This window comes from Pelecanus crispus, chromosome 22 (assembly GCF_030463565.1).
Source record: "Pelecanus crispus isolate bPelCri1 chromosome 22, bPelCri1.pri, whole genome shotgun sequence".
Classification (NCBI taxonomy): Eukaryota; Metazoa; Chordata; class Aves; order Pelecaniformes; family Pelecanidae; genus Pelecanus; species Pelecanus crispus.
The window spans coordinates 1,759,030-1,785,722 of NC_134664.1; the positions used below are offsets into that span (position 1 = coordinate 1,759,030).

Consider the following 26,693-nt stretch of genomic DNA (forward strand, 5'->3'; position numbering starts at 1 on the left):
GCCTTTTAATAAAAGGTCCTGGAAATAATTTTAAGATGAAGTGCAGTCAGCGCATCTACTGAAACACTGCAGAGCACTTGGCCCTCCCAGTTCTAATTAATAGATGGCAATAATCCTGCAAAGCCGTGTAGCTCCATCGAAGGCAGGGAGGTTGCTGATACCACCTCTGAAGGTGGTCCTGCGTGTTGGTGTGCAGCCAGCGGAGAGCTGCAAGCCAGCTGAGCCGGGCAGAGCAGACCCTAGCCTATAGCATCGGCACAAAACTGCGTTTGGCTGGTGAGTGGTAAGCAGAATAGCATTTCCTTGTGGCTTGACAAAAATTCTCTCTGCTGTAAGAGGAGAAGCTGGGAAGAAATCAGCCATGAGTCAGTGCTTTTTTCAGATGCCTTAAAATGTTTGAATCAAGGCGGTGCATCAGGCGTTTTTGTGATGCATAATAATAATTAACTCTTTCTGAGTGTGGCTTTTTTCTTTTGACAGGATCATCTACTTTCAAAAAATCACTCACCCCTGAGGTAAGTTTCTGACCGACAAGCTGGTTTGTTCCCTGGCTGAGAGAATGCCAAATTTCAGACTTGAATGAGATTGGAAAAATAGCAGACAAGTTAGGGGTAAACCAGGCAGTGGTAAGTACAGTAAGTTGCAGATACTCATTTGGGAAATCAGCATCTCTCCTGAGAAAGAGAATCTCTGCTTAAAAACCTGGTTTGTCCTGAAACGGAACAATTCTCATGCCACCAAAACACCATGTAGATCTTCTGCGAGCAAGATGTTCAGCTTGTTTTGACTTAGACACAGCATTTAAACAGCTGTGTGTGTTAGAAGATGATGAGTCACGCAAGCTCTTACAGCATGAGTCAGAGTAGAATTTGCCACCTTCCTAAAATGTTTCCTCAAAGACTTGGCCTTCCTGGCAGAAAGCACGGTGACCAGCTGTGGTTGGTCCAGACTTGCTTAGAGCTGATCTGTTTGTGATGAGGGTGATTAGAAAAAAGCAAACCCTTCCAGGTGGTCTTGCATGAAAGCGTTTCTCTCTCGTTAGATGTCCGGCCTCAGTCCCACAAGAGTCAATGGGTTCTTTGAAGGCATTTCAATGCCGTTGCTGTCCCAGAGGCCAGCCTGTACTTCACAGGCTCCATCTTTGAGAACAGCAAAAGTATGCCACATGGTTCTGGGCAGCCACTGGCCTCTAAGACATCGGGGTTTACATCCTTGGTTCTTATCATCTTTTACTCCAATCCTAGATGCCAGGTTCTTCTGGACAGCCAGGCTCACAGACGATAAAGAAAGGGCACAGAGGAGTGGACTCCACAGGCGAGACTACCTATAAAAAGGTAAGTTGCCTCTTGCACAACTCATTTGACTGTTGTCATTCTCCTCTTTGCGATGCAAGCGCTGCCCAGAGCAGCGGCGTGTCTCACGAGATTCAGTGTTAGACAGTGGGTAATGTCTGTGACAGTTGCCGAAGAAGATCGGAAGGGAACCAAAGGACTGAATATATGCTTCTTAGCTTCTCTTCTGTAGCCCTCTAAAGAGGGGATTACTTTTAAACTTTGCCCGTTAGCAACACTTCCTAGGCCTCTTCTGGCTCATTGGGTGCTTTCTGTGCTCTTTGGGCACAATAGTTTCTGTAGATCTTGTGGCATTACTGGAATGTGCTTTACAAAGGGGAGATTGTTTGGGTATTTTTAAAAAGCTTGTAAATGTGGGTATTTTGTGGCTGCTGCTGCTTCCAGTTTGTTGGACTTCATCAGAATGGCCTGACTTTCTCTGAAGTGAGGTTGACTTCTAGGATATAGATTAAATGGGTAATGGCTTTATATGGGCATTTCACTGCTTTTTGTAAGCAAAGCTTCTGGTCTGAAATCTCTAATTCAGATGTACCTCCATCTGTCCTTCGGGAATCGGAGAGGAAGGGGGGAATTCAAATGGTATTTCTACAGAAGCCAGCTTTTGTTATAGTACCCTTTTTGAAATTGCTTGTGTCTTCAAGATTGGGATCTGGCTTTCAGTTTCCCAGCAAATTCAGAGATAGAAGGTTAGACAGCGGTAATAGGAGAGAAAAGTAGAAGTCGATGGAAAGTGCCTGAAATGTTTCTTGCAAGGGTCCCAGAAACCTGGTGGGACACTGCATGGTATTTATCTGGGAATGAGACTAATGGACAGTCTGTCTGTTTCCCACCCCCCTCCTTTTCCAGGGGTGGTAAGTTGTTTTTTAAAATTCTTTGCCCTATAAAAGCGATTGTAAACAGGCAGTCAGCTGCTCAGCTGATCATGCTGGCTAATGGAAGAGAAAAATACTTGTTCCTTGGCAACCTGGCCCTGTGGCTCTGTGTTCACAAACAAGGCAGCATTGCTGTGCCGTGTTGGTAAGTTCTGCTTCTCAACAGTGAGACTCTCCTGGGAGTTTAAGCAGGGCTAGGTGACTTGAGCAGAGATCTATTTTCAACCAACTTTAGCCTTTAAAGGGTAAGGAAGGAAAGCAGAATCAAGTTCTTCCTCCTTCCCCACCTAATACTGAAGTAAATATCAGATACAAACAGGTAGCTGAAGTAGAAAAGGACGTTGTTGACAGGCTGGAGTTACTGCCAGATTTTGTTGCTCTCCAGGGACCCATGAGCAGGTCTCTTGCAGCTATGATAACAGAAAAACAGTTAAATGGGAGAAATGTTCCTGGTCATTTTACAAGGCTGCATGGAGGATGTGTGTCTGGGGAAAAAGCTTGAAATGTTTGTCCCCCCAGATACTGTAGTGTCCTTGGTTGCCAAATGCTTTGATCTACAGTGAGTTCTTGTATGTGGCAGGGGGCTGGGCTTTGTTTAAGCTTAAGAAAACAAACACAAACTAGTTGGATTGTGAGCCCTGGAAATTGTTCTGGGTCCAGTTGCTTTATGTCTAAGCCAAGTGAAATGTCCATGAGCTGCAGTGCACAAATCCAACCTGCACCTGCTCTGCAGCCTCAACATTTCCAGCAGGCTTTACAGCAGAGTTCATATCTCCATGCTCCAGGAACTGACAGTCCCTATAATGTCAGGGTGTTGAGCAGATCTGTTCTGGGCTGTTGTGGGAAAGACAGCCCGTAGCACGAGCTAGACTGAAGCACGTCTCAGTGGTCTGAGATGAGATCATGTGCTTCGTAGACAGAAGAGGGCTCTTGGTGTGAGTAGCTGTTACAAGAACACAGTCCTGCATTGTTCTCGAACAGTTTGTGCACAGGATGCAGGAGTGGGATTCATGGCTTTGCTCCTTATTTAAAAACGACAGTGAACTCCATAGGGTTAAAGAGCCACGACCTGGCAAGAGAGGCAGATGGAGGAATGCAGTAGCACCAAACAGAAGTGCGCACTGTGTGCTGGCCGTGCTTGCCTTGTCCTGTAGAGGACCCAAGTGTGTGCCCAAGCTGGGGAAGGGCAAGCTTGAAAGCCTGTGGTTCCAAGACCTGGCAGACCGAGGTGTCAAGAAGTGTGTTTATTCCTAGGGGAAAAAGATAATCTGTCCCTGGATGTCTTCCCCCTCTGACTGTAGGGTGTAGAGATGAGTGCTGTGGGAGGATGAAATGAAATTCAGTCCTTTTAAGGACCAGCTGGGTGTTGATTCCAGTTCAAGTCCAGTTGAAGTCCTTTACTGCTCGACCACCCAGAGTGCAAACATCAAGTAGGATGCTATTGGGGATGTAAGGGTGTTCCCAGGTGTTCCCATTGCTGAAGCGATGTTAGTCAATGAGAAAGAAATGATGGAAGCTGGAACCAGTAGGTGTAAAGTACCCTGACTAACAGTCAGAGGGCTCTCTTTTCTTTAACTCCTTTCATTCCTATTTCCAGTATGCTGCTCCACATTGTCTGTCTAACTTTCTCTGCCCCTCCAGACGACATCATCTGCCTTGAAAGGTGCCATTCAGCTGGGCATTACACACACAGTTGGAAGCTTGAGCACCAAACCCGAAAGAGATGTTCTCATGCAAGATTTCTATGTAGTAGAAAGTATTTTCTTCCCAAGGTCAGTGCTTGCTTTCTTCTCTGTGTGGCGCTTTGACAGCGAGTAGCAGCATTAGTTCCTAACGCTGCTTGCACATGAGGAAGCCGCAGCAAACCAGGACAGCTGAGTGCAGGAGCAAGCATAGGTCTCCTGAGCAGAGCTACTCAATGCGCTGCTTACAGACCAACTCTGGCTCCTGCCTGCAGCCTGTTTCTGAAGAGCCCTGGCTCGTCCCTATATATGTCCATCATTGGTCGTGTGAGCAGAGGCAGGCTTGCTGTTGTGTGTGCCTACATGTGTCCCTTTTGGGTGGGTGCTTTCTAGTGCTCCAGTGGGTTAGAAGCAGCCAGCCAGTGGGTGTTTGCTTTTAGGGCAGTTTCTTAAGAAATGTTTCAAATACAGATACTTGTGTGTGCTTCTCTCCTTGATCAGTGAAGGGAGTAACCTGACCCCAGCTCATCACTACAATGACTTTCGGTTCAAAACCTATGCTCCAGTGGCCTTCCGCTATTTCCGGGAGCTCTTTGGGATCCGACCAGATGACTATCTGGTGAGTTGATGGTTGGACCAGGTTCCCATCTGTTGCATACTCTGTGTGACGGACGTTTGTCCTCTTCCCCCTCTCAGAGCTATGGAGCACTGTGAGGCCCTGTGGCAAGCTCTGTAAGCACAGCAGTGGATGCTGTATGTGACCCTGGGGTTTGCCTCTGTTAATGTTTCAAAGGAACAGCCTTTGCACTGAAGTTTCCTGTTGATGTCTGTCTCACCTCTGCGTTTCTCACCTTGTCCTCCTCAGTACTCGCTCTGCAATGAGCCACTCATTGAACTTTCAAACTCTGGGGCCAGTGGATCCCTCTTCTATGTATCCAGTGACGATGAATTTATCATCAAAACGGTTCAGCACAAAGAGGCTGAGTTCTTACAGAAGCTGCTGCCTGGCTACTACATGGTAAGTCACTTGGGCGAGGCTTTCCCTGCAAGCTAGGGAAGGGTCCCCCAAATGTACAAGTGTGACAGGTACTGCTATGTACTGCCTGGTAGATGCGAGTGGAAGTTTCATCTCCGCCCCAGCTGGGCGGCAGCTTCTCTCTCAACTGTCCAGTGACAAAGACAATTATGGGCTAACACAGGCTACCTGGGTATCACAAGCCTGGTGTGCGCACAGCGGTCTTGGGTTGCACTTTGTGACTCGGACCCTTTTGGAAGCTTGCAGGCTGCTTTGTGACCCGCTGTGAACTGTTCGTTGCTTCCCTGCTGCATGGTGTCTTGCCTGTGATACTTTGTCTTCCAAAGCTGTGCTCGTGTTTCCCTTCCCAGGACTATACTTGGTTCTGTCTGCAAAGATAAAGTATCCTGTTGAAGAACTCTGATTTTAGGTTTCTGTACATAGAAGCAGCAGCTTTGGAAGTAAAGGTGTATTAATTTTATGAAAGTGGCTATAGCAAAAAAAGGATTTACTAGTTCTGGAGCAAAGTCAGATCCCACCCTGAACATGATGTGCATGTGATCTGTTTGCTCGTGTTTATGTCCAGCTTGGCCTTTACAAACCACCTCTGTGAAAGGAATTTAGCCACTAGGTAGTCCTGCCATATAAAAGTGCTGTAGTGACCCCAACAGCATCAAAAGTCCTAGCTGAATTCCTTAAACTGCTTCTGAACCTGCAAAAATTTTTGCTGTGATTATATCCCAGAACCACATTGTTTTTCTTCAAAATTCTGTCTAGTGCCTTCTGCAGCTGCAAGAGGTTAGATCCATCTCTATCCTGATGTATTTGGCTTGACCTAAGCGTCAAATTTAAAAAGGCTAAGCACAAGATCTTCCGTTGAAGCCTCCCCAGCTTAGCTTCTGTGTGAATGAGCAGCAAAGTCCGTCCTTCCTTCCTGCAATCTTTATCTGACCCATTCAGCTTGGCAGAGAGGTTATTAACAACTGTAGACATCACCCATCTGTTCCCTGTGTTCACCTGCCCTTGTCTCTTCACTTCTTTGGCAATGGCTTTGAATCCTTGCCAGCTCCATTTCGATATAGAAGCACAGGAAGGAGCAAATAACTCCTCTAACTGGCGTGCAAATAACCAGAATGGCTTTGAAGGTATTTCTTGGTCTTTGGCATTTCAGAATTTGAACCAGAACCCAAGGACGCTGCTGCCAAAGTTTTACGGCTTGTACTGTGTCCAGGCCGGAGGCAAAAACATTCGCATTGTTGTGATGAACAACTTACTGCCGCGCTCTGTCAAAATGCACCTGAAATACGACCTGAAGGGCTCCACCTACAAACGCCGAGCATCCCAGAAGGAGCGGGAGAAGGTCTTCCCAACATACAAGGACTTGGATTTTATGCAGGACATCCCTGATGGCCTCTTCTTAGACTCTGACATGTATAATGCTCTGTGCAAAACGTTACAGAGAGACTGTTTGGTAAGTGGAAGGGTGAAGGGTGGCGTGGAGAGTTATTTCCTTTTTCTGAGCCTTTCGCACGAACAGGAGATGGGAGGTGCCACCCTTGTAGCCTCTGCCCTGGGGTGTGGACTTGGAGAACCTATTTTTTGCTGATGGTGTCAACAAGAAGCAGGAACTGGACCCCACTTTCATTCAGTACTTCCAACCTGAGTTAAACCCAGCACTGTCTCTGGAGGTGGAGGAAGCACCCTCTGCCCAGATTGAGCTCTGGAGCAGGGCAGGATCCGGGGAGAGGGGCGGGATGCTCAACCGAGTCTGGTCCCGAGTTGTCACCCACCTTTGGGCGGCCGTGCAAAAGTCAGTGTTCTCCCTAGCTTGGGTCCCCATCCGCACAGGAGGAGTACTGATAGCTTTCCTCTAACTCCCCTTGGCAACTAGAGATGAGCTGACTGTGCATGAGCTGTGGATTAAAAGCCATCCCCTCAATATGCTCAGGGCTCTAGGCAAAAATGCTGAGTACGCTTCTGAAAACGTCTGCTCTGACAGTTTCACTGGGCTTGCAATAATGAGTGAACTTTTGTTGACTTTCTGTCCAGGTCCTGCAGAGCTTTAAAATCATGGATTACAGTTTGCTTGTTGCAATCCATAACATCGATCTGGCACAGAGAGAGCACGTGATGGCGGACGGGACATCCCAGATCGATATGCGGCGACCCGCTGCCCAGAAGGCCCTCTACTCAACAGCCATGGAGTCCATCCAAGGAGAGGCTCGGCGAGGTGGCACCATAGAAACAGATGACCAGTAAGTCTGTGTTGGTGTTGCTGTTCCCAGTGAAATACTGCGAGGAGTCAGGGGTAAAACCCAAGCTGGCTAATGGAGACTTAATTTAGATGCAGACTGGGCTATTAAGGATTGCTGTCATGCAGGCCAGAGAGGTCTCCATGTCAGATTTTGTGCTTTTATCTTTGATTTCCCTTCCTTAATGCAAAGAAGATTTTCTTGACTTCCACGAGGCATTTGAGAGTTCTCTGCCCACTGGTTATTGGCAGCTCTAACAAGTTATTTCCATCCATCTTGAAGAGGCAGAGTGCTTTGTTAGATCAGACTTAATGGCCCATGAAGTCCAGCTGCCATCTTAGTATGGATGGTAGTAGATGGTCTTTACAGTTGCTTGGTCTCCTCTCATGGATGAGTTGGGATTAATCCTTATCTTCAATTAAATTGTTACAGAGAGGAAAGGGGGGGGCAGTTCCTGGGAGGTTTAGCTACCTTACTGAAATTTTGCTCTGTGTTTTCCGTTTGCAAAATGCATTTGCATTTTGCTGTGATGTCTTCCCCGGTTTGTTAGCTGAACAGTAGGTGCCTCCCGCATGTTGATGCTTGTTAAATAGTTCGCATAATATTCAGCCCACGCTAGGCTGCGTGAGAGAGGCAGTGGGGTGTGAGAACACCCTGTTTCATGTTTGTGCCCTGTCCTTTTCTAGGATGGGAGGCATTCCAGCCCGCAACGCGAAGGGGGAGAGGCTGCTGCTGTACATTGGCATCATTGATGTGTTGCAGTCCTACAGGTAAGAAACATTTAATAACAGCTTTGTATTGCCTAAAGCTGAAGACCACTTCCCAGCCTTGCTGGAAAGCCTCTGCTTGGTTGTCAAGATAGGCTTTCAAGAAATAGTTAAGACACAAATAAACTTTTTTTTTTACCATTTCCTATTTTCTTGAAGTCAAGCATTTTGGGATCAATTTCTGGGTCTTGCTTACTGTATTTACTTCATGTTCCCAGAATAGATTTACTCTTATGAAGTTGTTTGTGTGCTATGGTGGTTGTACACAGACAGGCACGGTGCAGGAAGTGGCGAGGAAAAAACAAGTGGTGGCTTAAAATGGCCATAACCACTTCTCTCTGTAAAATGAAAAATAGCTGCAAGGCTTGACTTTTCTTCTGTTTATATTAAAATGCAATATGCAGAGGGTTACATACGTAAAGTCTCTGATAAATGGCATTGCAAGTTAACTGCCCTTGATAATTATACCTGTGAAACTCTCCCTTTGGGAGAGTGAACTGTGCAATCAGCCCCAGTGTCTGTGGAACAGTCTTAGAAAAATGGGACAATAAAGAGAATCTAAAGCCAAAGTAGTCTGTGTTTGGGGTTTGTTTGCCACTGTGGTCAGAAGCTGGGCTTGGTACTGAGCGAGAATGATGTGATACAGACAGTGGGGACTTGGTGTGAAAAATGTTCTTAATTCTTTCCTTTGTCAGATTTGTCAAGAAGCTGGAGCACTCTTGGAAGGCCCTTGTACATGATGGGGTAAGTGGAAAAATAGCACTTTTTAACTTGTTTAGCAATAATACTGGTGTCTTTTTGACCTGTGCTGGCTGTCCTTGCTCCTTCTGGGCATAGGATCCTGGATTTCTAAGGCATGTATGTGTTTACCCTCATATATAAAAGTAATACTTTCTACGTACTCTCAGAAATGTTGGTTTTGTTAATGCTGATCACCTACTTGTTCATTAACAAGTATCGATTACTTCATATACAATGCCTACTGTTTGTAGCTAATCTGCTTCTCACAACTGCTAGTGAGAGCGACTGTGAGAATCCCTGACTGTTCCTAGTCCAACATAGCGTGTGTTTCAAGGCTGACAGCCTAAGGGAAGATCAGGTTAACTTTGGTCACTTATTAATTCAGATTCACACGTTAATGTTTGTCCCTTGGACTTCTAGGACACTGTATCTGTGCACAGACCCAGCTTCTACGCCGAAAGGTTCCAACGGTTCATGTGCAACACAGCGTTCAAGAAAATACCACGTAAGTACCTCCGCGCAGCTGTACCCTTGGCAGTTGCCATGTTTTCTGGCTTCTCCCTGCTCAGAAGCTGTGGTTTGGGAAGGTGGAGGGCAGTGTGCAAGAGCTTTAGGAAGTCTGTTGTGCTGTGTCACCCCTTCCTTCCTCCTAGATTGTTCTTGCCTCACAGATATGGAGCTGTTTCGTACATCAGCTTGTTCCTTCAGGGCACGGCCCTTGCGCCAGACTCTGTCACTGGAAAGTTGCTGCATCGGGTCTTTTACTCCTTCCTTGAACGTGTTAGAAAAATGTTTTCTGGGTTTTTTTTTTGTCCTTAAGTAAAGCCATCCCCTTCCAAGAAGAGCCGATCTGGCACAACAGTTCCTCGGCGAAGCTGTCAAGGAGGAGTGCCTTCCCAGTCGCACATGTCGTGCGAGACAAAAGCACAAGTAACGACAGAGGCGGATATAGAGCAAGGTTGGTGCCTGGGCTAAAAAAAAAAAAAAAAAAAAAAAAAAGCCTAGAGAAGGTATTTTCAGCTTGTATTTGTCTAATTGAAGCTTGTTGCCTCCTGAGCTGTGCAAGACACTTCCATGTTGTTTCGTGGTCTTGCCAGGGGAGGGCCTGTTTTCTGGGGTTGCGGGTGCAAGAAACCAGACAGGGCCAAAAACTCATACACACCAAGTGGCCTTTGGCAACACTGTGAGAAAGCCTGGAGGAGCAGCGAGCCCTTCAAAGGCTTGACTGTTTCCCAGTATTCTGTTGCAGCAAATGCAGGGCAGGATGATAAACCTCATGTTTCAGTAAAAGCCAGTCTTTACTCACAAGCAGAATAAGACCAAGTTGTGGAGGTGGGGAATGGCTTAATGTGTCTTCATGGGATCTTTCAGCCTCGTCCAAGCATCCAGCATGGCCCACGCTCCCCCTGGGAAGTGGGCTGGGGCTGCATGGCAGTCCCGTGTGCCTGGTCTCTTCCCAACAGCTTGTGCCCGTGGGGTTTGTGTCCGGGGAGAAGCTGGGCTGAGGCAGTCACGTGAGGACTTGGACTTGGAACAGAGAGCTGCGCGCAGGGCTGGCTCTTCAGTGCTCGGGTGTCTTTAGATGTCTTGAGTAGGATACAGCACAGATCCCGACCCCTGGCTAGCATGGGAGCTCGTGCCACATGATCCTGCTTGTGCTGGTGGTGGAACAGTCTGTGCTTCAACTCAGGTTCCCACCTTGGTCGCCCAGATCTCCTGCCCAGGACCCTGCCGGTAGATGAAGCTAACAGCGATTCCATCGCAACAACCCTGTCCACTTCTTCCTTGGGCAGCGGAGGCCTCAACTCTCCCGCAAATAGGTAAGGCTCATGCTGTTTCGGCGCACGGCAGGCCAGTGGCTCCTGTGAGTCAGGTTCGTGAGCTGTGGGAGGGCTCTGTGCTGCTTTATGGGAAGTTTTGGGTTTTGGCATGCTTGCAGAAATACCCGTTTGAGTGGTCCATGTGTTGCTGAGCCAGTTCAGTGCTGTCAGTTCAAGCATGTGCACGGGGGGAGCATCACCGTTCCTGTGTGCGCTCCGTTACAGATGACATGATCTTGCATCTTCTGCTTGGGCTGTGTGGAGGTCCCAGTGGCTTTTAGTTCCTTGTGTGTTCTGTATTTAATGGCTTTGTTCTGGAGTTGAGGTAATTATGCTAATTAAAGTGAGTTGGTGAAATTGTTGCTGCCAGAATGTGCGTGAAGAGCATTAATGTGTTGATGGGTGATGCTGAAGATGACCTTCCTGCTGCTCTTTTCAGAGGGTTGGGCTCTCTTGCAACTTACTGATTGGGTTAGCATCGAGCTCCTACAACTCCTCAGGAAAGGAGGCTGCAGGGATGTGCGCAGGTGCAGTTCAGAATGTCTCAGATGCTGAAATGCATGGAGAGCCCAGAGGGAGCTGGTGGCTGCCTTTGAATGTTTCATTTCTTGCTGAAGTGGTCAGACTAGCAGGGACGAGGAGGAGCTGTGGTCAGAGGACAATCCCTTTCATAGAAGCTGTTCTGAGGTGTTAACTTCTCTTCCTGGAAGTGATTGGAAACAATCTTCCCCGTTCCTGATCCACTGCCTGCACAGTGGCACTGATCGAAGTGTCTGCTCTCTCCTGAGCTGCAGGAGAACAAGATGCAATTGCAATTAACACCTCTTGCTCCATCTGTAAAACATGGAAACTTCTTGGTACGGATCCTAAACCAGAGCTGCTCCTTTCCAGTACGTCAGCATGCCTGAGGTGTTCTTTTTATTTACTTAACTGCGGGTCTCTCTCCTTCAATCTCTACGTAGGTCAGTGGGTGTACAAGTGCATAAAGCTGACAGCTCAGCAAAGGATTTGACTAGAACAGCTCCTGGCATCTTCCTGTCTAGGTGAGGGGAGGAACCAGACTTTGCCTGAAACCTTCTCTCTAGAGGCTGTGCTCAGATTTACCCTGGGATTTGGCCAGCGGTTACAGAGGTTCTGTGCAGTCAGTTCGCTCCTAAAATGCAGCGCTGTAACACAGCGTGTCCCTGTGCCAAGGCTCGGCAGTCCTTAACGTGTCTGTCTGCTGTAAGGCTCAATGGTAAAACCTCTCAGGATGGTGTCCTCCTTACCCCGCATGGCACTGACCACCCTTCTTGGTAAAAAAGCACGTTCTGGTAGGTAAGATCAAACCTGCTGCTCAATTGGGTTGAGTCCCAGGTGGTTCCCCAGGTGCAAAGCCTGATCTGTGTTTGCCCCAGGTACCTCTGGAGCAGAACACACCACTTAATGTACCCTGCGGGCACTCGAGCATGTGGCTACCCTTTCCCAACATCCCGTAAAACCATGTGCCAGCGCCAGACAGTGGTAATGAAATCTAGGAGGAAGAACAGACCAGCGTTTTCTCCCGTGTGGGGCCTTGGGATCTGAGCTCCCTACATCAGACCTGTTGTCAGAGGCTTAAATCCACTTTTGTGACCTTGGGAGATCCCTAAAGCTCTGCAAACCCCGAAAAGGATGGAAGCGATTTGTGGATTATTGATTTGTAACAACATAACTTGTTGAATGGATTTAAAACGGCTTTTTTTTCCTCTCTACAGAATCGGCCAGTCTAGCGGGGTGTTTACCGCCCTTTGGGGAGGTAACCTCTTAAATCTCTGTAGTCCTGTACAAAGGGGAGTGATCTCACCCATCATCTCTCCAGCCAGAGCTTCTGCCCTTCTAGGGGTGGGCACAGGGGGAAGGCAGAATCTGTCCTGCTCCAGATCTGCCTTAGGAACATGAGCTCAGTGCTCTTGTCCGTGCTACGACAACCTCGGTCTCTCTTTTGCAGCACGGCCTCACGCCTGCCTCAGAAATGTTGCCACGTGCCTCTGTTTGCGGTGTGCAACCTGTGTGTCGAAGACGTGCTCTCCGCGGTGGCGTAAGCGATACCGTGCAGGCGTGGGTGCCCTCGCGAGGCTGGGATTCCCCTGGTCCTCAGCCCAGCTCTGTCATTAACCTCTGGCAGAAGCGTGCTGGCATTGGGGACACCTAAACATCGGCATGTGCCACTGGGAATGGAAGCTGCTGACGGGCATCCTGCAGCAAGGGGTTCCAGAGGGTGATTCCCTCCATTTGAGAGGGGCACTTCTTTTTCTCTTAAGTACTGTAATTTAGTGGTGGACTTGGTAGTGTTAGGTTAATGGTTAGACTTGATTTTAAGGGTCTTTTCCAACCTAAATGATTCTATGATTCATCCTGCAGCCCTGCGTTAGGACAGTGCTTGCTTAGTGCTAATTAAGACAAACCTCAAGGGCTATATGTGCTGTAACCGACACTGAGCATCCTCACCTTTAATTTCTGCGTAGGTCAGAAGCAGCGAGTCACCAGTTAGAGAGCTCAGCAGAGGAGGAAGCCAGAGCAGCTCGGAGAAACCGGGCGCATAGGTGAGGCATGATCAGGCAGAGAGGGAGCTGTGCCTTCTCAGTGAGGGTCCCCATGACTCCATTCGGGTGTTGATGCAAGGGTGTTTGCGTGGGGTGACGTGTAGCCTGATGACTGAACAGCTGGATGCTTCCTGTACTTGGGCAACAGGCAACTGAATACCCACTAATGAAGGCATCCACTGCAATCGGGCTGTGACAAGCCCTGGGTGTTAGCTGCAGGAGGGCCAAGTGGGTCACGCCATCCGTAGGCAGTCCTGAAACCTCCTCTGCTAGTCACCAGCGCACCGGAGAGCTCTGACTGCTTGGCCTAGGTGAAGTACACACTCGCAGACTTGACTTCTCGCTTAAGGGGCGAGGAGGGAAGCCATGATCACCGTGTCCTCAGTAGGAGGCATGGCAAGACCCAAGCTGGGAGTTGGAGTTCCTCAGCCAGCAGGTTGCAGCCTTTTAGCTGTAGGATCGTGAAAGAAGTGGGAAAATAACAGGGAGTATTAGAGTAAAGCAAGTTTTCTTCCGTGCCCCACCTTTTCTCCTTGGTGATGTCTTACCAGGTGCTCAGCATGCCCATGTTATATATCCAGCTGTCAGGCTATAGCACTCATTCAGAGCATAAAAGGTTTGTAAAAGGTTTGCCAGGGGCTTTTTCAAACAAGGGTGCCTCTGGAAAGGCTGAGACTTGCTGAGCTCAGCTTCGTGGTTCCTTTGTCCCTGGATTGTTTTCACCCAGGACCATTTCTGTGTCAATGAGGTGCTTGAAGACTTCTGTAAAGAGGTGCTGCTGCTTGGCTGGACAAAAGATCCTCGTTTCTAATGTCTGAAGTCGTGTCAACTAGGGGGGATGATTTTCTAGGTGGTGTTTTGGGTGCCTGGCCCAGCAGGGATCGTGTTGCCTGTGCCTCCGTATTAAACCTGCCTAACAAACGCCTTTGTGCCATGCTGGGACGTTCCGTTGGCTGGGTGCAGCAGGGCAGCCCTGGAGATGTGACTTACTGATGGCTCACTTTTAAAAACTGCTTTACAGGTCTCCCCCTTCTGTTTCCCCAGTGGCTCCCCAGGACCTTCCATACCCGAGCACTCTGCAGAGCTGAGAGAGCAGCTCGAAGACCTGCAAGAGACAGAGATAAGCTTTGTGAGTACTTCCCTATTTAGGAGGAAAAGAGCAGCTGTGGAAGTGGATGGAGAATTGCCGGGGTTACGTGGTCCCTGGTTGTGCCGGGAACACAGACACTGAGCGGGATGTGCGAGTCGACCAGAGCAGGAGCAGATGTTCTTCATCCCCCTCTGGTATGCGAAGGTTCAGCCTTGCCTTGTGCTAGGCACCGTTCGTGCTCTTAGCAATAATCTGCCGCCCCAGTTGCCTCAAATTAGATAAGCAGGAGGCAAAACGGAGGCGTTCCTCTTTCCTGAGGACCCAGAGTGGGTCCGATGGCAGAGAAAAAGGGGTGAAGCTGACCAGGCTCATCCTGCTGTCCCCATGGCAGATGATAAATACTCGCAGACATTCCTGTTTAAATGTGAGATGGTGGTTGGGGTAAGCCTCACCACAACTGAACTCAGCAGCCCTCTTTGCTCTGCCTCTCCCAGGGTGGAGAAGGTTTAGGGGAGGACCAGGCTGCTCTTCCTCTTCAGCATCTCTCTCTCTTTTTCTCTTCACAGTGAAGCAACACCCGAGACCGCCGTGATGGAAGCAGAGTGTTCTGTGCTCTGTGTGGTCTGTGGAGTCTGACAAATGTTCAGCCCCGTTGCTGATTTTTTTTTTTTTAAAGAAATCTTATCTGGACAGAAACCTAAAAGCTGGAAGGCTGGGCTACACTTAGTGGTGTAGTATTAACAAAGACCGAGCCAGCACAGCTGAGCGTCGGACGCCTGGAAGTCTCCTTAGAGCAGAGCCCACCACTGTGTCCCCGCTGTCCTCCTTTCTTTGAAGCCTGGCAGGAGCAAAGCCGGCTGTCAAGAGGAGGAGGAGGACCCAGTCTGCGTGGGTTGAAGCCCTCTGGAAAAGGGATCTGACTTTCAGGGAGTTAGCTGCTTACGATGCTGACACCACAAACCTTGCAAGAACGGGCGACTTGTTGGAGTTACTGGGGGGGAAATGGGCATTAGAGCCTCTTTGGGGCAGTTTGCGACAGAGCAATGTGGTTTATTTTGTATTTTAAACAAGTTTTTAATTTAAATGTTTCTCTGAATTCAGTCATATAACTTCTTTTTAGTCCTGCAATATAGTAATTCTTTTTTTTAATAAATAGGGTTTTTTTTCCAGTGTTCCACCACAAAGTATCTCATGTGAGAGAGGCAGAAAGGGGGAGCAGAAGCTGCGCTGACTGGATGAGCTCCTCTCCCCTGCCAGCTGCTCCTGGCTGCCGGAGCCTCCTCTGTTTTCAATCCTGCATCACCCCAAGACAGCGATGAGGAGAGCTGGGTGCTGCGCTGTGTTGCTCTGAGGACTTTGAATGTGTGAAGCTTTTAAGACGTTTTGGATTGCTTTGTCCCCCGGTTTTTAAACAAAGCCCTTTTGTCCCTTCCCTGCCAAGCAGGGAGTTGCAGGTGAAGGGAGATCTTTGTAAGGGGCACGCTTTTTTTTAAAGTATTTCTTAAGCAAACGGACCAAACCCAGCCTGCTCTGTTCCCTTCCCCTGCCCTCTGTCCTGCTGCGGGCACCACGTGCAAAACCCTTCCTGTTTTTATAGCTCATCTCCCTTTTGATATCTCGCCTGTATCGTAGCCGTGGTCGACACTGATGCTCCCGATGGCTTGAAACTGAAATTCCTACTTTAATGGCTGCCTGTTGTTGGGATGGACTTCTGCCTCCACAAAAGTATGGGGCATTTTGAGTCCAATTTTAAAGAAAATAATAAGCTGAAAGGAGGGATTGTTCTGCTGCCGTTTCCCCGTGGTGATGCCTGGCCCACGCCAGCTGCAGATGCTTCTCTAGAGATCTCAGAGCAGATGTTGGATTGATCTTTATTTTCACTAAATGCTTTTTTTAAAGAAATGAAGTGACTTTTCCCCATGTTCCTGGTGGGTTAGAATCCTCCGTTCTTTTTTATATATATATAAAAAAAAGTAATTTAAAGTTTGCCCTTGCGGTAGTGCAAGGGGTTTCTACACTAATTAGCAATGATTGCTAAGGAAACAAAGAATGTAGTGGTGTAGAAAGGGATTTTTTTAGTTGACGTTTCAGAGCCAAGTCTCTTCCCACCTTCCACTTCAGGCTTTTAAAGTGGACGTGACACAAGCTGATATTTTTTTAAGAAAAAGCATGTTTTTTTTTTAAATTCTATTTTTTTTTTTTTTGAAAGACCAAGCGGAATGGCCTTACTCCGGGTATCCGGATCCCCAAGGGGTTGGTGGAGTGCGAGGACAGTAACTGTTCACAAACTGTTTGGTTCTCAAGGGCTCTCAAACCTTTCAACACCAATTTAACGTCACGATGAGACCTGTGAGCGGGAGGACGATCGGTTCGGGGACGCCTGTGCTGTCTCTGCTGGATCTTCCCGTCTCCCTCCCCTGTACCTCTGCCTCGATCCAGCAGGTTACACTTTATAGCTGAAGTAACTGTCTATATTAGACACTTGTTTCTTACCTTCCCTCCTAACCCATATTTGTGTGTGGTTTTGGTTTTGGGGTTTTTTTTTGTTTTGTTTTGTTTTTTAACCAGGAGGGAAGAAAACCAAGTCTCAATTTTTTTCACGATTTAGTATTTATGAAGTTGTATTTAAGTGTTGGGGGTTTGTTGTTTTTTTTTTTTTCCCTTCTTTTCCTGGGGATAGTTATTCAGTGAGTAGGGAGGTGGGGGGGTGGCATTTATATATTGACCTCTGCTTTGTAATGGGTTTTCAGAACTGCTTCGGTTTTTGTGCGTGCGTGTTTCGAAGTGGCAGGCGACGGCTTTTTGTGTCTTTTTGAAAAACACCTGCGCGGCTTTTCTCCAGCGCGGGGAGGGGACTTCGCTTCTCCTGCCGCACCCGGGGGGTGCTCGGGGAGCAGCTGACGCCGCCGTCGCCTCCGGATCGACGCCGGCTGACGGGATGGAGCGCGGACGGACCTCTCCTGTCCCGCTCGGCGTCGACATCATGGCCGCTGGGATCGCCGGGGAGGGACGGGCCTGTCCCTGTGCGCCCCTGCCCGGGGGGCAGCTCGGGCCGTGCGTGACCATCGTCCTGCCGGCTGTGTAGCGCTTGCGGCCTCGTCCGCTGCTGGAACCACGCTGTCTCTTGGGCGCGCAATACACGGTGTGCTGCTGAACCCACCGCCCGCCCGCCTCCTCTGTCCGGGGGGGACGGGGGTCAGGGGCCAGGTGGGAGCTTCTCCTTCCTTCCCTGTCACGGGGTGGCGGGGGGAGGGGATGGCCCATGGGGGGTGGGTGTGGGGGGTGTGGGGGTGTGTCTGGGTGTGTCTGGGGGGGTGTGTGTGTGTCTGGGTGTGGGGGGGGTGTGTGTGTGTCTGGGTGTGTGGGGGGGTGTGTGTCTGGGTGTGGGGGGGTGTGTGTCTGGGTGTGGGGGGGTGTGTGTCTGGGTGTGGGGGGGTGTGTGTGTCTGGGGGGGGGGGTGTGTGTGTGTCTGGGTGTGGGGGGGGGGTGTGTGTCTGTGGGGGGGGTGTGTGTCTGGGTGTGGGGGGGTGTGTGTGTCTGGGGGGGGTGTGTCTGGGTGTGGGGGGGTGTGTGTGTGTCTGGGGGGGGTGTGTGTCTGGGTGTGGGGGGGTGTGTGTGTGTCTGGGGGGGGTGTGTGTCTGGGTGTGGGGGGGTGTGTGTGTCTGGGGGGTGTGTGTCTGGGTGTGGGGGGGTGTGTGTGTGTCTGGGGGGGGTGTGTGTCTGGGTGTGGGGGGGTGTGTGTGTGTCTGGGGGGGGTGTGTGTCTGGGTGTGGGGGGGTGTGTGTGTGTGTGTCTGGGGGGGGTGTGTCTGGGGAGGGGGTGTGTGTCGGGGGGGGGGGTGTGTGTGTGTCGGGGGAGGGTGGGTGTCTGGGGGGTGTGTGTGTGTGTCTGGGGAGGGTGGGTGTCTGGGGGGTGTGTGTGTGTCTGGGGGTGTGTGTGACTGGAGGGGGTGTGTGTGTCGGGGGGTGTGTGTGTGTGTCTGGGGAGGGTGTCTGGGGGGTGTGTGGGTGTGTGTCTCTGGGGGGGGGTGGGGGTGTGTGTGTCTGTGGGGGTGTGTGTGTCTGTGGGGGTGTGTGTGTCTGTGGGGGTGTGTGTGTCTGTGGGGGTGTGTGTCTGCCTGCGGGCCGCGCCGCCGCCATCGCCGCCTTCCCGGGACTACAGCTCCCAGCGTGCCCCGCGCCCGCCGCTGCTCACCTCTCAAGACAGGAAGCGGCGATTGGCCGGTAGCGTAGAGCCAATCGGCGAGCGTCTTGTTTGGCCAGGTCCGGGCCGGTCTGAGGGAGGGAGGCAAGATGGTTCTGGAGAGCACCATGGTGTGGTGAGCGGGCGGGCCGGGCCGCAGCGGGGGCTCCTCTCCCCGCGCCCCTCTCCCTCCGCGCCGCAGCCCCCGCCGAGCCCCTGGCACCGGCCCGGGCCGCCGCGGGTTTCCCTGAGTCATCCCGGGCGGCGGCAGGGCCGGGCCGGGCCCGGGCCGGGGGGAGGCAGGGCCAGGGCCGGGCCCGGGCCGGGGGGGGGTTGGTGGAGGACGAGCTGTGTGGGGAGGCAAAGGTGGGGGGGCTGGGGAGAGAATTGGGGGGGGGGGCAGGCGTTTGGGGAGGAAGATGGGGGGGGAGCGGACGGTTTAAGTTGGGGTGGGGTCAGGGTGGCGGTGAAGGTTTTGGGTGGTCGGGGGAGAGGCTGGGTGAAGCCAGGAGCGGGTGAGGCTGGGGGCTGTCACGGAAAGTGGGGTGGGGAGGGGCTGGGGTGAGGAGGGGTCTGTTGGTGGGGAAGGCTCCTGGCTGAGCGGAGGGGGGTAAGGGGCAAGAGCAGGGTGAAGGGGCTCTTGCAGGCGCTGACGGGCAGGGGGAGGCTGAGGAGCTGCAGAGCAGAGAGGGGTGCTTGGTGGGCAGAGGAGACCCCCATGAAGGGGACGGGGCAGAAGGCTGCGATGGGGCTCTGGTGTGACACGGTGCCAGGCGATGCTGCAACAACAAATTGGGGTCGCATCCCAGCAGAGGAGAGCTGGGCACGGAGCCGAACAGTGCAGCCCCAGCCCTGCCAGAGCGCTGGGCGGGTGTACCTGCGGCCCGAGGAGGGCCGGCCGCTTGGGCTCGGGGCCTTACCTGGCACCTCTGGGTCTGGGCATGGTGGGTTGGTGCTCGGGCGGTGCTGCGCGAAGCAGCTGTCGTCTCTCTTATTGTTGCTCAGCATCGGGGTTGAGGTAAGAGGGTTTTGTCCCTAGGTGCCAAACACAGCCAGGACTGGAAGCAGAGGTGAACTTTGTTGTGTCATTATTATCACAGCAGCTACAGTCCCGTTATTTTTTGGTTTTGGTGTTTAAGGCAGCCATGATAGAGAAAACCAGTGAAATCTGTCCAGATTCTGTTGTTTCCTTGGCTCTCTACACGGTCCAGCAGCTGTTTGGATAAAGATATTACTGTAGCCTGACTTGCTGACTGTACATCAAAGTCCTTGATGTTTTCTCTGGGTAACTTTTTGCTTACTCATGGTTAAGGGCATTAGAACATGTTGCTGCCCCTTGAGTTGCCCTGGAGAGCGGGAGGAATTCCCTATTGCTCCGTGAATAGTAAGATGCAGTTGGAAGGCCTTGGCCAGGCCACTTCGTGTCTTTGTGCCTGAGGTGAAGTTCGGCCACTGCCGCCTCCTTACTCCCCAGCTTGCGACAGGGTATTTGGTGCAGGCCAGAGGAGAGGTGGCCCAGCACGAGCCCAAGCACAGTCAGGGAAAGAGTCACAGGTGGGTTTTTTTTTTTTCAGAAGAAACCTTTCCCCTGGTGTTAAAACTAAGAAATTCTGGGAGTACTCCTCAGGGAAGTCTTAATTTGGGGCTGAAATAAACTCTCAAGCTCTTATTGTGCCTGGGAAGATCATGGAGCAGATCCTCCTAGAAGCTATGCTCAAGCACATGGAGGACAGGGAGGTGATTCGAGACAGCCAGCATGGCTTCACCAAGGGCAAGTCCTGCCTGACCAACCCAGTGGCTTTCTATAGAGGAGTGACTGCATCAGTGGACAAGGGAAAAGCAACGGATGTCATCTATTTGGACTTCTGTAAGGCCTTCAACACAGTCCCCCACAACATCCTTCTCTCTAAATTGGGGAGATATGGATTTGATGGGTGGACCGTTCGGCGGATAAGGAATTGGCTGGATGATCGCATCCAGAGGGTCGTGGTCGACGGCTCGATGTCCACATGGAGACCGGTGACAAGTGGAGTCCCTCAGGGGTCCGTACTGGGACCGGTGCTGTTTAACATCTTCATTGATGACATAGTGGGATTGAGCGCACCCTCAGCAAGTTCGCAGACCACACCAAGCTGAGGGGTGCGGCTGACACGCCAGAAGGACGAGATGTCACCCAAAGGGACCTGAACAAGCTGGGGAGGGGGCCGGTGTGAACCTCGTGAGGTTCAACAAGGCCAAGTGCAAGGTCCTGCCCCTGGGATGGGGCAACCCCCGCTATCAATGCAGGCTGGGGGTGAGGGGATGGAGAGCAGCCCTGCGGAGACGGACTTGGGGGTGCTGGGGGATGAAAAGCTGGGCATGAGCCGGCAATGTGCGCTGGCAGCCCAGAAAGCCAAGCGTGTCCTGGGCTGCATCCCCAGTAGCGTGGGCAGCGGGGCGAGGGAGGGGATTCTGCCCCTCTGCTCCGCTCTGCTGAGACCCTCCCTGGAGCCCTGCGCCCAGCTCGGGGCCCTCAGCACAGGGACACGGAGCTGCTGGAGCGGGGCCAGAGGAGGCCACAGAAATGATCCGAGGGCCGGAGCCCCTCTGCTGCGGGGCCAGGCTGGGGGAGCTGGGGGTGCTCAGCCTGGAGAGGAGGGGGCTGCGGGGAGGCCTGAGTGCGGCCTGGCAGTGCTGAGAGGGGCCTAGGGGAAGGGTGGGGGCAAGGTTTTTAGCAAGGCCTGTTGGGACAGGACAAGGAGTAATGCATTTAAACTAAAGAAGAATAGATTTAGACTAGATGTAAGGAAGAAATTTTTTACAGTGAGGGTGGTGAAGCACTGGCACAGGTTTCCCAGAGAGGTGGTGGAGGCCCCATCCCTAGAAACATTCAAGAAACATTATTTAACTAGTCCTCCTTCCCAGGGTTACTTTCCTGAAGGCCGGCCTAAGAGAAGGGCTTTTTCTGCCTGCTCTGTGCTATATTTAATAGCCGATGGAGTGGAGGGTAGGGATTTAATTACAGCGACCTTGCGATGTGGCTGCTGCCATTAGATGCTGTGGGGCACTGTTGCCCACCTGCTCTGGGGTTTGTGGTGGCCCTGACACCCACGGCGGGTGTAGGATGGTAAAGCTGGGCTACGGGCCTCGGGGTTCAGCTCGTCACCGAGTCGCTTTGAGGAGGGCGCTGCGCCGGTGGAGCAGAGCTGTGTTTGGAAAGTACCCGCTGTCCCTGTCCTGGGAAAGCTGCTTTTTGTCCTGATGAAAGCCCCACGGTGGTGATGAGCGCAGAGCTTTGTACTTTACCATGGAGTGATGTCTCTTGGCTTTTTCTTTGTGGTGGAGACAGAAGAAGGTATCAAGGAGATGTGAGTCTGAGGTTGTGTCTGGCCACAGTTGCCTCTCGCGCTCTTCAGCGAGGAGCGGGAGCTTCCTGCTCTAGGCTGGCTGCGGGGGTGGTCCCGGTGTTTGTCCTGTGACCTAAAGGTCGGTTCTGATCTGAAAACTCAGGGAGACGCAGAGACGTCTTGTCTCTATGGCCTGGGAAACATCCATGTCCTGCTGCGTGTCCCCAGCTGTGTGACCTTAGGTGTGCTGTCCTGAAAAGCACGTTTTTGGGATAAACCTCAACTGTTTCACAAGCTGACACCCTCCTCTCTGTGTTTCAGCGTTGACAACAGCGAGTACATGAGAAATGGAGACTTCTTACCCACTCGCCTGCAAGCCCAGCAAGATGCTGTCAACATTGTGTGCCACTCGAAAACCCGCAGTAACCCTGAGAACAACGTGGGGCTCATCACCTTAGCCAAGTACGCCTGGGGGAGAACTGGCCTTGGGACCACTGCCCCTGGCAAGCAGGCGGTGATGCTGAGGAGCGGCTGGGGGGACCCATGAGAGAGCGCAGGGGACAAGGAACAGGGGAAGGTTGCAAAAGGGGGTAGCAAACCAGTTTTTCCGGGAGGACTGGTACAGGAAAACCTGATTCCTGACTGGTCTCTAGCTTGTTGGGCTCGCTCCTGCACTGGCAGGATACGTTATGGAGGCTTCTCTCTCAGGAGCTCCCTGCCAGACCCATCCTTTTGTGCCCTTGTGTCCCAAAGGGTGGCAAATAAGGGCTGAACTGTCACGGGTGGCCCCGAGAGAGTGGTTCCTCCATTTTCCTGAAGTCTGGAGGACTTCAGTGCCTCTGTGAGCTCCCTCTGAGCCAGAGTCGATTAAAATTGGCCAGTGGGCTCCAGGTTGCTGGGGCAGGGGACAGACACACAGAAGCCTTCATGCAGACAGATTACTTAGGGTTTTTTTAGGAAACCAGGCGAAAAGTCTTGCTCCCTGTACGCACTGACCCAGCAGAGCCAAGTGCTGGCAGCCTCTTGGAGCAGACACCAGCTGCAGGCTTAGTGCAAGGAGGGCTTTTCTTACCCCTGTAGCCAATGAAGGGTTTCACAAAGAAATTCTCAAAGAAGAGGTCTCCACCGTAAGTGTGTTTGTGTTGCAGTAACTGTGAAGTGTTGACCACGCTCACTCCAGACACAGGCCGGATCCTTTCAAAGCTACACACAGTGCAACCCAAAGGGAAAATTACCTTTTGCACAGGGATCAGAGTTGCTCACGTAAGTGGTCTTGTTGGTTCCTCACGAGCGAGCCTGTGCCTTTCTCTGTAATTCCTTTTGCCTTAGTGTATCCTGGTGAATTACCTGTCCTGTTCGTGGCTCGGATGTGGGAAATCTTGTTCTCTTCCTGCCTCTATGGCTGAGCCAATGCCAAGCAAATAATTGTAGTTTTGCCTCAGTCTCCCTATCTGCAAAATGCAGCTGAAACCTCCTTTATAAAGGCTCAGAAGTTTAATAGACGGGTCCTCGTTTGCTTCGGAGGAACCTGGAAGCTGCTTTGCAGAAGTCCAGCTGAGCTGCACAGCCCTTCCCACCCTGAGGAGAGCAGCCCCCAGCCGAGGAGTGTCCCCCAGGATGTGGCCACCCTTCTGTCCTGTTTTCTTGCTCTGTCCCAGACTGTCTCTGTGCCAACAAACTGCTCCCAGCTGAGTCATAACTACCAGCAAACGGGAGGCCCTTGAGACATGCCTCCTTGTAGGCAGTTTGGTGAAACTTGCTACTGAGAAGTCTCTCCTGGTATTTAGCCTAAATCTTCCTGTGTAACAGGAAAAGTGTCAGGGGTGACTGCTGGCCACCGCTTCTTCCTGAGAATCACTCCTTAAGTACAATGTGACTTCTGTCTTGCAGCTGGCTTTAAAACATCGCCAAGGCAAGAACCACAAGATGCGAATCATTGCCTTCGTTGGGAGCCCTGTAGAAGATAACGAGAAAGATGTGAGTAAAGGCCAGTCAAAGGAAAAAATGGTGGGTCAGCACCGTGCTCTACTTTGAACCGTAAATCTGGTTTATCGTTTGTTCCCTGCTCTGTATTGACAGTAAGGCTTTATACCCCAGCGAGCAGGCTGAGCCGCTTGAGCAGGGCGGTTCTCAGCTAGGAGGATAGGGAGGGAGAGGGAAGGCCGGATCCCTGGGCACAGCCAGGCCTGAGCCAAGGACAGAGATCCAGATCTCCCACTGTTTTGTTCAGGAGGCTCCTGAGGGAGCTTGCGCCATGTCCCGCACCTCCTGGCTTGTGGCTGTCACCCAGACCGCTTTGGGCTTTTTGCCTGAGGAGCTGCAGGAGGAAATCTGTGTCCCTGAGCAGAAATAATGCTCTCAGCCTTTGGAAGATGCTGATCTGTTGGCACTTAACAGAAGTGAAGTTAATCCAGATGTTCTGGGTCTCTTTGAAGAACAGGTCAGAAATGTGAGGAGATGCTGTCTGTCCCACGCTCTTGCTGTCCCCATCGATGGGGACGGTTACTTGCTTTGGCAGAAACAGCTCCCTTGCTTGTGCCACCTGACAGTGCCTCGGGCACTGTGCAGTAGTGCCTGTCCCACCTAGAGAGGTGAAATACCTCAACCGTTTTCCTGCTGGGAGGGCTTGAAACTGGGAAGCTGGTTTTGGGCTTTGTGCATCCGGGACTGAATCCTAAGCGCTATAGATATCTGGTTTCTGATGAGCTGAGCCTGGGTAAGAGCTGAAATCCATGCTAATGCCGCGGTGCCTCCTTATTGCAGCTGGTGAAACTGGCAAAGCGTCTTAAGAAAGAGAAAGTCAACGTTGACATCATCAATTTTGGAGAAGAGGTGAGACTTCTGCCATGTTTCTGGCATAAGATCCAAGGCAGGATTCTGTATCCTTTCCAGCCCAGAGCCCTTACTGAGGCATGTGAGGATACGAACAGTTCTCTGAGCCTCCGTCTCTTCAGCAGCTGCCTCAGCAAAAATGCTCGTGTGGAGAGTAATGTTTCCCTCTGGGAAGACACCTCTCCCATTTCACTGCAGGCATCGTTAAATGCTTTCCATTCTGATGGAAATAGTGGAGCTCTTGGCTCCCACATACCGCAAGAGACGCCGGGTGTGCGGAGCAGCCAGCCGTCCCTCTCGCAGAGCTGAGGAAGGAGCCAGGCAAAGTTCTAGTCCCAGCCTTTCTCTTTGGCCCTAGGAAGCCAACACGGACAAGCTGACTGCCTTCATTAACACCTTAAATGGCAAGGATGGCACTGGCTCCCACCTGGTGACGGTGCCGCCGGGGCCAAGCCTGGCCGATGCCCTCATCAGCTCCCCCATCCTGGCCGGGGAGGGAGGTGCCATGCTGGGCCTCGGCGCCAGTGACTTCGAGTTCGGTGTGGACCCCAGCGCGGACCCGGAGCTGGCTCTGGTGAGTGATGGGGAGGTGGAAGGCAGCTGCAGGCACTGAGCTCAGTCCATCCAAGCTCTGCCCCACTCAGCTCCCTGCCTGTCCCCATCTCCGCAGGCTCTGCGCGTCTCCATGGAGGAACAGAGGCAGCGGCAAGAGGAGGAAGCCAGGAGAGCTGCGGCCGCCTCTGCGGCCGAGGCTGGGATCGCGGCCACTGGCGGGGACGGTAAGGAGCTGGGCAGGGAATAAAGCAGGCAGGGGTGGGCAGGACGTTCCCCAGGGAGGGTATCCGGTCAGCGTGCAGCCTTCCCTGGCAGCGCTCGTTGCTGCGAGGCTGCCCGACGCTGCGGGAAGCGTCTCTGTTCGTGGTGGGGCCTTTCTGTGCAGCGTGGCTGTTCCCAGAGCTGCTGGGGTGCAAGGCGAGAGGCAGTTTCTGCCCTGGAATGTTGGAGGGAGGCAGTTTGACTGCAGTGTGCTGGGGAGCTACCTCTGCTTCCACTGAAACTCCCAAATGGAGGTGGACCAGCTTGTGTCCTGAATGCCGCGGGGAGCGGCTTGACTCCGGTCCCCTTCCCCAGCAAGGCCGTGTGTGTGAGAGGGGATGGGGATCGTGTGAGGCACTGGCCCTGCTGGGGCAGCACCCTTGCTGGTTTCTGAGGGTGGGTTTTGTCTGCACAGATTCAGACGATGCCCTGCTGAAGATGACGATAACTCAGCAGGAGTTTGGCCGGGCTGGGCTGCCCGACCTCAGCAGCATGACGGAGGAGGAGCAGATCGCCTACGCCATGCAGATGTCACTGCAGGGAGCGGGTGAGTGCCTGGGACCGGCTCTCAGCCCATTCCCAAAGGGAAAGCCAAGGGGCAGCTCCTCTGTCTCTGGGACTGGAACACCAGCCCCTATGAACCGATGTGTCCCACAGTGGGGGTTTGTCACCTGGGCAGGGTCCAGATCTCCCCGAACACTTGGGGGTGGGTGCAGGGGTCGCTTCCATGAGCTGTGGGGGGCCATGGGTGTGTAAATCCTCTGTCTTCAGCTGTCCCTCTCCTCTGACAGAGTTTGCCCCAGCAGAGGCAGCAGAAGTGGATAGCAGCACAGCCATGGATACCTCGGAACCTGCTAAGGTGAGGTTTTGTCCTCCTGGGAAGGGATCCCGTCTCATCCCTGTCCCCTCTCCATGTGGGAGGAAAATGGGGCACCCAGCCTGTCCCCAACTCCTCTCCTCCTGCCCCCAGGAGGAAGATGACTACGACGTGATGCAGGACCCCGAGTTCCTGCAGAGCGTGCTGGAGAACCTGCCAGGCGTGGACCCCAACAACGAGGCCATCCGCAACGCCATGGGCTCCCTGGCCTCTCAGGCCTCCAAGGAGAGCAAGGACAAAAAGGAAGAGGAGAAGAAATGAGGGTGCTGGGCCGGGGCTTGCTGCCGCTGGCCCTGGGAGTGAGTCGGCTGCGGGGCTGGGGCCGGTGGGTTCTGCTGTAACGGGGCAATAAAGGCTTTCCATGGGGGTCTCTGTCCTGATGCCTCAGTGGGGATGAGCCCGGCGGGGGGCAGCCCAGGCCCCTCCTGCGGGGCCTCTGGTTCCCCCTGTACTGGAGGGGACTGGGCCATGGGTCTCCCCTGCACCGGGGGCACTGGGCCGCGGG

The 26,693-nt window shown here is 52.2% G+C and overlaps 1 protein-coding gene across 1 annotated transcript; it reads left to right on the forward strand.

The window, feature by feature from the left end:
* The first annotated feature begins 485 nt into the window (after positions 1-485).
* Positions 486-26,489, forward strand: LOC104026918 (proteasome 26S subunit ubiquitin receptor, non-ATPase 4). The gene is made up of 24 exons (XM_075724590.1): positions 486-515; positions 1,245-1,334; positions 3,866-3,996; positions 4,408-4,525; positions 4,772-4,924; positions 6,093-6,392; positions 6,971-7,176; positions 7,860-7,943; positions 8,636-8,684; positions 9,102-9,186; positions 9,502-9,639; positions 10,372-10,501; positions 14,110-14,288; positions 14,547-14,596; positions 18,388-18,473; positions 21,985-22,125; positions 22,812-22,926; positions 23,554-23,640; positions 24,427-24,495; positions 24,854-25,069; positions 25,166-25,274; positions 25,727-25,858; positions 26,103-26,170; positions 26,282-26,489. Exons 2-24 carry the CDS (start codon positions 1,245-1,247, stop codon positions 26,447-26,449), a joined length of 2,904 nt encoding a protein of 967 aa, XP_075580705.1. The 5' UTR covers positions 486-515; the 3' UTR covers positions 26,450-26,489.
* The last annotated feature ends 204 nt before the right edge of the window (positions 26,490-26,693 follow it).